Source organism: Nansenia antarctica, assembly GCF_963989245.1.
Source record: "Nansenia antarctica genome assembly, chromosome: 10".
Classification (NCBI taxonomy): Eukaryota; Metazoa; Chordata; class Actinopteri; order Argentiniformes; family Microstomatidae; genus Nansenia; species Nansenia antarctica.
Genome location: NC_137680.1, coordinates 33,664,272 through 33,675,059, shown reverse-complemented (window position 1 = coordinate 33,675,059; position 10,788 = coordinate 33,664,272). Strand labels below are relative to the sequence as shown.

The window sequence follows — 10,788 nt, the reverse complement described above, 5'->3', positions numbered from 1 at the left end:
TCCAATTGATATCCAGTGTGTGTCTCATCATTTATACATTATATTCTTGCTACACGTCAGAATATCACAATGGCGACGAGGATTCAAAGTGGAAACGCCACCAGTGTCGATTTTTGAAGGAGGAAGAAGAAGAATCCGTCCTGAAAAGTCGAAGTGAGTAGTTGGCTAAGCTACCCAGGCTAACGCTAGTATCATGCAGTCGGCATTTTCGGGCCACATGGCCATACAGCCATTCGACACAGAAACCGATCCCAGTTCGCTTGGAACGCGATGGAACAAATGGATCAACCGATTTGAAAATTACACCGTAGCCACAAACATCACTCAAGAAATAAGGAAGAGGGCACTGCTGCTTCACTTAGCTGGAGAGAGAGTCCATGATATCTACGACACGCTGGCTGACGACAGTGATGACTATGAAAACACAAAAACGAAGCTCCACGGATATTTCTCACCGAAAAAGAACACACAATACCTTGTGTACAAGTTCAGACAAGCCATACAGCTTCCCGGTGAGTCTTTAGACACATTTCATACCAGACTGAGGATGCTAGCTAAAGATTGTGAATTTGCAGATGCAGACAGAGAAATAGTCGCGCAAATAATACAGAGCTGTACCTCATCCCGGCTGCGCAGGAGAGCGCTCAGAGAGCCAAACATGACTTTGACTAATATGTTAGACCTAGGGAGAATGTTAGAGATCTCTGAACAACAGGCAGAAAGCATAGAAGAGAAGGCTGTCACCGCAATTAATGCACTGCATCTCAAGGGCGCCAAACAGCAACATGCACCATACAGGCGCAAAGAGAAGAGCTTGCAATGTAGAAACTGTGGAGGAAATTATCCACACGAGGGTGACTGTCCAGCCAGAGGGAAGGACTGCAGGGCCTGTGGAAAGCCTAACCACTATGCCAAACACTGCCGTGGTCAGAAATTAGCACATCAAAGCCAAGAGGAAGACACAGCTCACTACAAGCAGCGGAGCACTAAGAAAGTGAACCAGGTGACAGCATGCTCCGAGACCAAATCAAGAGACTCATCAAGTGGAGACGAAAGGTATGTGTATGTAATCAACAGCACAAGTATACAGCAACCCCAGACCAACATCAAGCTGAATGGAGTCAGTGTTAAAATACTGATTGATTCAGGAGCAGCTGTCAACATAATTAATGAAGGTGTGTTAAACACACTTGACCCAAAGCCTATGCTCAGCACAGCCATGATCAAAATATTTCCATATGGGTCCAACAACGCTCTACCTATCATTGGTAAATTTGCATGCAAAGTACAGGCTACTAACAAGCGGACAGAGAGTGTGTTCTACGTTCTCAGAGGCGACGCCGGACAATCTCTGCTCAGCTACGCAACTGCCAGTGAACTAGGGCTGATCCAGATCATCAATATGGTGAACACGCCGCCAGTGATGCCACCCAGTGGGCGTACTGTCGCAGATGAACTCGTGCAGAGCTACCCAGAGCTTTTCACCGGAATCGGAAAGCTGAAAGACTTCCAGGTGAAACTGCATATAGACCCCGACATCCAACCGACGTGCCAGCCGCACAGACGGGTCCCTTTCCATGTCCGTCAGAAGGTCGAGGCGGAGCTTCAGAAGCTGGAGAACGACGGTATCATTGAAACTATATCTGGACCAACACCCTGGGTTTCCCCGATCGTCACACCACCGAAGCCAAAAGACCCTGATAAAGTCCGAATCTGCGTTGATATGCGTCAGGCGAACACAGCAATTCAGCGAGAACGACATATCACCCCAACAATGGACGATGTAATACACGAGCTGAACGGTGCCAAGGTATTCTCGAAGTTGGACCTCACAGCAGGCTACCACCAGCTCGAGCTGCATCCAGAGAGTCGTTACATCACAACGTTCACAACACACCTCGGGCTAAGAAGATACTGTAACCAGGGAGTAGCTAAAAGGACTGTAGAATTTAGGAAGGGCTGGTTATCTAACTAACTCTGAGCTAAATAGGCAGTGTAGGAGGATAGAGGTAGGGGGCGCCAGCAAACCTTTAGACTAGCATTACCATCGTTAGCATTAGCATTGGAATTAGCATTAGCATTAGCATTGGAATTAGCATTAGCATTAGCATTGGAATTAGCATTAGCCTTAGCATACAAACAACTAAACACACGGTAATGGAGCAAAGATGAACAAACACATTTATTATACAAAGGATATATACATCCCCATATATATACTCCCTCCCCGCCGGCCACACACACACTCAATCACTCACTCACAGTACCTAGCCTGGAAAAGGCTCAGAGTCCCGGACTGCAAGGAGCGCGTTGAGGCCTGGTTGGAGCTCGCATGTGCTTTCGAGGAAGGCAGCAGACAAAAGGGGGGGGGTGACGTAGCAACTTGAAGGGAAAGGGGCTTCTTCGGAGTCCACGACGAGGTGTGAAGGCTCAGGTCCGGTGATCCACGGTCGGTCGCAGTCCACCTCGTGAAGGCGACGGCTTTGTCCACACTGGGTCTCGCTTAGTCCAACGGTAGCAGCCGGCGGCTGGCAAGGCTAGCTAACGGGGACACAGCTAAACTGGTTCAGCTTCAGCACGGTGTGCGTGTTACTGACTCCGCCATCTTAGATCGACTTTTCGTTTCTCTCTCGTTACTCTCTCTCGTTCTGATTCTCGTCACACTGACTCACAGAGCACTTCCGTCCCCATATATACACCACCGAACCTAGCATCCGGGTCACGGACACACCCCGGATATACCACGTCATTAAACATATACATAAACATTACAATAACAATACATACACCTTCATAAACGTACAGGAATAGTATAGAAAATAATAAAGTAAATAACAGGGGCAAAATAGGGCTGGTTTGGGGAAACTAAACTGGCTCTAAACTGTGGGCCTTCACAACAGCCGCCCCATGAAACCCTCGGTTTCAGTTAACTAGGGAAGGCACACTGGCTAGGCTGCTCTAGCAGCGTGAGGTAGGAGGTGATAGTGTCCTTCGTCATTTGAGGGAGCTCAATCAGGCGTGCCACAGGTCGGGGGTAAGTGCGACCACCAACGTCCACGATGGCCGTCCGCACCCTTCCATCCGGACCCGGCAGGACCTTGGTCACTCTGCCTGTCTGCCAGGCGGCGCGTGGAAGGGACTGGTCGATCACCAGTACCACGGCACCTTCGGACAAGTTGTCTCTCTCCCTCAGCAGAGTCTTCTGCTTCTCCTCCTTCTCCAGGGCGCGGATGTGCTCCTCGAAGCAGATCAGAGCGTCTTCCTTGTCCATGTTCTGCAGCTCCTCGTACTCAGCGAAGGTGGGGTTGTCCAGCAGGTACTGCTGGGCCTCGGACCAGGTGGTGCGGTAGGTGACGTTGGCCATGTTGTCCAGAATGTTCTTCAGCGCCTCCCAGTTCCTCTTCCTGAGCTGCTTGGCTTGTTCCTTCTCCTTCTTAGCCTTGTAGGCCTTAAACGCTTGCTTCTTCTCACTCAGCTTGGGCAGGGCGCTGTAGCGTGGGTCGTTGATGATCATTCTCATGGCTTGCTCCCATGACGCGTTAGATGAAACACCCTTCTCCTTCAGAAGCTCTTTGAAGGCCTGCTTGGCCTCCTCTTTTGGGTTCCACTTGTACGTTTTCTTCGCCAACTCCGGCCTTTCCTCCTTGGAGGCGTCTACAATACTGGCTGAGACTTCCATGGCTGACGTGTACTCGACGGAGTTGACGGGTGCGTCAATGCTGACCTCGGCCACGTGAGGGTGCATGGCCACCTGCAGGTGTTCCTCGGCAACAGCTGTTGCCGCCATGGCCTCCATGTCCATCATGGTCGCCATGGTAGCAGCAGGATCAACCTGAAGAGTGGGGACGGGGGCGGTGCCAGGAGCTGCAGCTTCTACCGTCCCATTCTCCTCCGCTTTGATCATCGCTTCCAGATCTTCCAGCTCTTTGGGCTTGGTCCACCGGGACTCCTTAGTCTGGGAGTTGTAGTAGTAAGGCTTTCCCGTGTCAGACTTGTACTCCTTCCACGGGCACTTAGACAACATTTGCTCAGCAGGAGATTTCAGGTCGTCTGGTTTCTCCCATGAGGACTGTTTAGTCTCGGTGTTGTAGAAGTAGGTCTTCCCATCCAGAGACTTATGCTCTGTCCACAGAGACTTCTTCTTTGGTTGGTCATCCTGTGGTGAACCATTTGTGGTACTAACTGTTCCAGGTGCACTGGCAGCAATAGATTCCACTCCAGGCGGTCCTGTTGGTTGGTTTGCTTCTTCGGTTCGGACATGGAGGGATGACGTAGCTCTCCCGTCTCTATCTCTCCACTCGGTAGCGCCTTGGAGGGCCCACCCAAGCGCAGTCTTAACAGCCATCGGGCAGCCTCGTGGTCCTCTCAGCGGAGGACGGAGCGACACGATCAGTTCAGCGTTGTCCGAGCCGATGAGAAGGGTTGGCTCCGCTCCTTCTATCGGATGTAGGTCTACTCGCCGTAGGTGGGAATATCTTGCGCGTAATCTCTCCAGGGGGTAGTCGTAGCGGGAGAGCGCTAGCTGGTCTGCGGTGAAGACATTCCGAAGCCGATATCTGTCCGACGGCCGCCCCGCCGGGGAGATAGAGAAGTTGATTCTCGCCCCGGTGACCTCTTTAAGGTCGCGACGTATCGTGCGCAGAGTCAGCTTCTCCGCAGTCCCTTGGAGCCCCAACTGGCGCACTGCCCCCTGGAGAAGGATGGTCCGTTCCGACCCGTCGTCTAGAACGGCGTACGTGTCGTACACAGCGTTGTTGTGGTGAAGTCGGACCTTCACCACCTTCAGTAGGACCTTGGAGCCGCTGCTCCGGGCTGGGTCTAGGTAGTAGACAGGTGTTGCCTCTTCCGGTGCGCTACCGGACCTAGGGCTTCTGGTGCCCTCCGTGGACCTGGCGAGGGAGACCTCGTGTAGGATGTTGAGGTGGACCTCCTCACAGCGGTTGCACTTTCTCCTCAAGGTGCAGTTCTTAGCCAGATGGTCGCGCCCACAGTTCCAGCACCTCTTGTTCTCCTCGAGCCACCTCTGCTTGGCCTCGGTACTCAGGTTGTTGAAGTCACTGCACTCATTGAACCAGTGCTCGCTGGTGCAGTACGGACATGGCGGTGGACCTCTCCGTCCCTTTTGAGGGGGTTGAGAGGAATCCTTTCCCTCAGGTCGGGCTTTCCTCTCTCTCCGAGGCTCCTCCTCCGTGTGCAGCACTCCTACTGGGCGTCCTCTGTTCGAGCTCGGTCCGTCCCAGCGGTCTCCCTTCTCCCTCTCCTTCTTCGGCTCAGCGTAACCCATGGCGTCTACGTTGGTGTCATGCACTTCCTCCAGTAGGAACTCCGCGAAGGCAGCCATGCTCAGACCCAACTTCCCGGGGTTACGAACGCGCTGCTGTCGCCGGAACCTCTCCTGCCGGAAGCGTGGGATCTTGCGGAGCAGCCGCTCTACGTTGGAGGTGCTGTTGATCTCGCTGGCGCCAGCTGGGCCCTGCGTCTTCAGCATTCCAACCAAGGTGTGCACGCGGAGCGCGAAGTCATCCAGCGCCCGGTCATCCTTGATGGGGGCCTGCTGTTCGAGGGCTTGCAGTTCAGCAAGGGCGTGGTTCCAGGGACGACCGTAGCGGGCATCCAAGTCGGCGAGCGCGCTGGTGTGAGGTGTCGGTGCGGAGGCATGGGCCAGAACCATGTTGTGGGCTCTGGGGTTCCTCACATGCTGAAGGAGAATCGCATATTTGTAGGACTCTGAGCAGGAGTCGTCCAAGAGCGTGTCTAGGCAGATGCGTAGTTCCACATACTGGCTCCTGTCCTCGTCCTTGAAGAAGGGAAACTTGGGTCCCTCCACCTGGGGAAACATCCTGTAGTGGATGATCGGGGCTGGAGTGACGGTCTGGGTGTCCGGCCTGCATGTATTTTGGTTCCCTGGAGGACCTAGGGGTGTGCTACGCTCTTGGTGAATGGCTCCCCTCCCGGGCAGCGACGCTGGCTCCCTCTGGGCCGCGTAGCGGTCGGGTCCCTGGTCCTCTTCCTTCCAGGTGGTCAGCTGGGCCTGTAGTTGGACAGTCATGGCGGGGGTCATGGAGCCATCGGCGGGGGGTTCAGGAGATGGCACTCGAGAGGGCCGTGCGGATGATGCTCTGGAGCTACGGGCCGACGGAGCTCTGCTGATGCACACGTCGCGCATGGTCTGCATCATTTCCGCTATCGTCTCCGCGTGCAGTTGCTCTCTCGCCATCTGCCTCTCCGCCGCGCGTTCCGCCCCCTCCATCTGGATGCGTTCCCTCTCTAACGCCTCCTGGTGCTGTCTCTCCGCCGCACGTTCCGCTCCGTTCATCTGGAGGCGTTCACGTTCTAGCGCCTCCTGGCGCTGCCTCGCCGCCGCGCGTTCCGCCCCCTCCATCTGGAAGCGTTCACGCTCGAACTGGAGGCGTTCCCGCTCTAACGCCATCTCGGCCTGTTGGCGCATACATTCTGACAGCGCGGCACTACTCCCTCTGGAGTGCAGGCTATCCGCCCCAGAGGCAGAACTGCCCACGGAAACCCTGGACCGGGAGGAAGCCACTGAACGGCAGGAGCTAGGTCTCGAGCGCGCCGTACTGGGAGGCAGATCGTTAAGGCTGAGGCCCTCCCTCTTCCGCCCGCAGGCGCTGTCGGACCGGGCCTCTCCTTCCTGCTCTTCCGTTTCTACGGCAAAACCCTGCTGTTCTGCCATCTCATCCTCAGGCTGGTGCTCTTTGAGGGCTGTCTCGGTGCTAGCCACCCGCGCGCCGGCGGACACCTCGGCCTCTCCGACCACTGTATCCCGTGGAGTGCGCTCCTCGCTACCACTCAGTGAGCTTTCGAGCTCAAGCTCATACTCCTGTAACCTCGGAGGCAACCGCGGGACTCTCTGTGGTCGTGGCTCTGGCTCAGGGGGCGGAGAAGGGGGGGTAACTGTCTGGTCTGGTTGGCTGCGCTCAGCCATGCTATCACTACACTACCTATCCGGCTCGAAGGACCAATTGTAACCAGGGAGTAGCTAAAAGGACTGTAGAATTTAGGAAGGGCTGGTTATCTAACTAACTCTGAGCTAAATAGGCAGTGTAGGAGGATAGAGGTAGGGGGCGCCAGCAAACCTTTAGACTAGCATTACCATCGTTAGCATTAGCATTGGAATTAGCATTAGCATTAGCATTGGAATTAGCATTAGCATTAGCATTGGAATTAGCATTAGCCTTAGCATACAAACAACTAAACACACGGTAATGGAGCAAAGATGAACAAACACATTTATTATACAAAGGATATATACATCCCCATATATATACTCCCTCCCCGCCGGCCACACACACACTCAATCACTCACTCACAGTACCTAGCCTGGAAAAGGCTCAGAGTCCCGGACTGCAAGGAGCGCGTTGAGGCCTGGTTGGAGCTCGCATGTGCTTTCGAGGAAGGCAGCAGACAAAAGGGGGGGGGTGACGTAGCAACTTGAAGGGAAAGGGGCTTCTTCGGAGTCCACGACGAGGTGTGAAGGCTCAGGTCCGGTGATCCACGGTCGGTCGCAGTCCACCTCGTGAAGGCGACGGCTTTGTCCACACTGGGTCTCGCTTAGTCCAACGGTAGCAGCCGGCGGCTGGCAAGGCTAGCTAACGGGGACACAGCTAAACTGGTTCAGCTTCAGCACGGTGTGCGTGTTACTGACTCCGCCATCTTAGATCGACTTTTCGTTTCTCTCTCGTTACTCTCTCTCGTTCTGATTCTCGTCACACTGACTCACAGAGCACTTCCGTCCCCATATATACACCACCGAACCTAGCATCCGGGTCACGGACACACCCCGGATATACCACGTCATTAAACATATACATAAACATTACAATAACAATACATACACCTTCATAAACGTACAGGAATAGTATAGAAAATAATAAAGTAAATAACAGGGGCAAAATAGGGCTGGTTTGGGGAAACTAAACTGGCTCTAAACTGTGGGCCTTCACAACAGATACAAACGCCTGAACTTCGGTATATCATCCGCCGCTGAAGTATTCCAGAACGCCATCTGCCAGACGCTGCAAGGTATACCGGGCGTGAAGAACCTCAGCGATGACATCATCATCTATGGCGTCTCTCAGGAAGCACACGATGACACTCTGAGAGCAGTGTTTAAAAGACTGAAAGACAGTGGTTTGACACTCAATCGCAACAAATGCGAATTCAACAAGCAGCGCCTTGAATTCTTTGGGTTCATTTTTTCTGCCGACGAGATTTCTGCAGATCCAAAGAAGGTGTCAGCCATTCACGACGCCAGCGACCCCAAAGATCCAGGTGAGATCAGAAGTCTTCTGGGCATGGCCAACTACTGCGCCAGGTTCATAAAGGACTACTCAACCATCACTGCACCGCTCCGTGGGCTCACGAAGAAGGACGCTCCGTGGCAGTGGGGCAGTGATCAAGCTACGGCACTCCAGACGCTCAAGGACAGCCTGACGAGCGACACAACAATGTCATATTTCGATCCCAGGAAGGAGACGGAGCTCATTGTTGATGGAAGTCCGGTGGGGCTAGGCGCCATCCTCTGTCAGAAAGGAGGAGGGGGAGAGAAGCGCATCATAGCCTACGCCAGCCGCGCACTCAGCGATGTAGAAACGAGATACTCGCAAACAGAACGTGAGGCCCTAGCCATCATCTGGAGCTGCGAACATTTTCACCTGTATCTGTATGGACATCCATTCACCATGGTAACCGACCACAAACCATTGGAGATGATATGGAATAACCCGAGATCAAAACAACCTGCACGGATCGAGAGATGGGGCCTCAGACTACAGCCGTACAACTTCAGAGTGGAATATAGAAAAGGAGCTGACAATCCAGCTGACTACATGTCTAGACACCCCCTCCCGGTACAGTCGTCACAAAACACAAGAGCATCCAAGGTTGCAGAGGAGTACGTTAACTTCGTAGCACTTCAAGCAACACCCAAGGCGATGACACTACAAGAGATACAGCGAGAGACATTGAAAGACACAATCCTGCAACAGGTCAGTGCACACATCATAAATGACTCATGGCGTTTCATCACAGACCGCTCACCAGGTCTTCTCCAAGACAAAGTCTTCTCCATGTTTGGAATCCCAAGAGTTGTTAAGACTGACAACGGACCTCCTTTCAACAGCAACCAGTTCGCTGAGTTTGCCAACTACCTAGGGTTCAAGCACAGGAAGATAACACCTCTATGGCCACAAGCTAATGCCACAGCTGAGAGATTCATGCGCACCGTCGGGAAAGTAATCAGAATCGCCCAGATGCAGAGGATGCCATGGAAACAACAGCTGCACGTCTTCCTGCGTGAGTACAGGTCCACTCCCCACAGCACGACGAACACGTCACCTGCCGAGTTACTATTCCAACGGAAGATGACCACCAAGCTACCCTCAGCAGACACAATCACCATCCCTGCTGACGAAGAGATACGCAGAATCGACAGAGAGGCCAAGGCAAAGATGAAAGCTCTTTCAGATGCTCGACGACACGCTACGCCTTCTAACATCAAGCCAGGAGACACCGTCCTGTGTCGTCAACCAAAACAGAACAAGCTTACTACGCCTTACAACGCAGAGCCGCTCACAGTCATCGATGTCAAAGGTTCCATGATAACAGCTGGAAGAAGTGGTTACACCACCACTAGGAACAGTTCATTCTTTAAGAAGATTGTCCGAGACAACCCAGACACTCTAATGGACTTAAGTTCAGAGGTCAGTGAGGAAGTAGGCCCAGCTACGCCTCCACCCGCACCTCCGCCGAGGTATCCAGTTAGGGAGAACAGACAACCTCCCGCATACCTGCGTGACTTCGATTGAAGAGCAGGAGTACCAAAGGACTGTTAACATGTTCTTCTGAGTTAACAATGTTCCAAGTTAATGGACTGTTTGAATGTTATACATTTTTTTTTTTTTTTTTTTCTTTTTCCAGATTTTATCCCTTTTTCACCCAATTTGGTAGCCAATTTAACCCAACTTAGCATCCAATTATCCCCTGCCTATTGCATAGGATCCGCCGCACGACCCCGTGGCCGGCAGTCCCAGAGGAGGGCGCCAGGCAGACTAGGCTGACTGGCTCCTCGAGCCCAGTACCGTTATTCCGGCACCCAGGGGTTCCGGCACCCAGGGGATACATCTATATAAATCTGAGAACAATAGACTGATTAAAGTAACACAAAGAATGTATTTTGATTTGCTACTTTGTTGAGAGCCATGTTTTAGTTCAGGAACCAGTGTATGTGCTAAATGTTATGCACTTTATCATTTATTTAAAAAAAGGAGTGATGTAATGTTTAGACCACCTACTGCCACCTGGTGGTAGACTAGATACACTGTCAAGAGTCAAGACCCGGTCATGCGCAGTCTGGAGTCAGTCAATGCATATGCTGTAATGCGAGCACGTCGAATAACTAAAGAGTCCAGTTGATATCCAGTGTGTGTCTCATCATTTATACATTATATTCTTGCTACACGTCAGAATATCACACCATTGACCTTCATCCTTGCAGTAGGAGAAGAGTAAAGTGCTTGAATACAGAGTATAAAATCGTCACTAAAGCCAAATCTGTTCATTACTAAGTATAAAAATTCCCACCCTACTGAATCAAAAGCTTTTTCAGCGTCCAAACTAAGAATAACGGCACTAACCTTTTCCTTATTAATCTTCTCAATCACATGCAGAGCTCTCCTTATATTATCCTGGGCTTGTCTGTTCTTTATGAATCCTGTCTGATCTTCATCTATTAACAGAGGCATTGCTGTTTCCATCCTCTTCGTTAAA

General features: G+C 52.3%; 1 protein-coding gene across 1 annotated transcript; it reads right to left on the bottom strand.

Annotated features, from left to right (window-relative positions):
- Window positions 1-1,829: 1,829 nt before the first annotated feature.
- On the bottom strand, window positions 1,830-8,077 carry LOC308166899 (pre-mRNA-processing factor 40 homolog A-like; the record flags this gene model as incomplete). The annotated part of the gene is made up of 3 exons (XM_080541224.1): window positions 1,830-1,855; window positions 3,166-4,245; window positions 8,050-8,077. The coding sequence occupies 3 exons, from the start codon at window positions 8,075-8,077 to the stop codon at window positions 1,830-1,832; spliced, it is 1,134 nt and encodes a 377-aa protein (XP_080397350.1).
- Window positions 8,078-10,788: the final 2,711 nt, after the last annotated feature.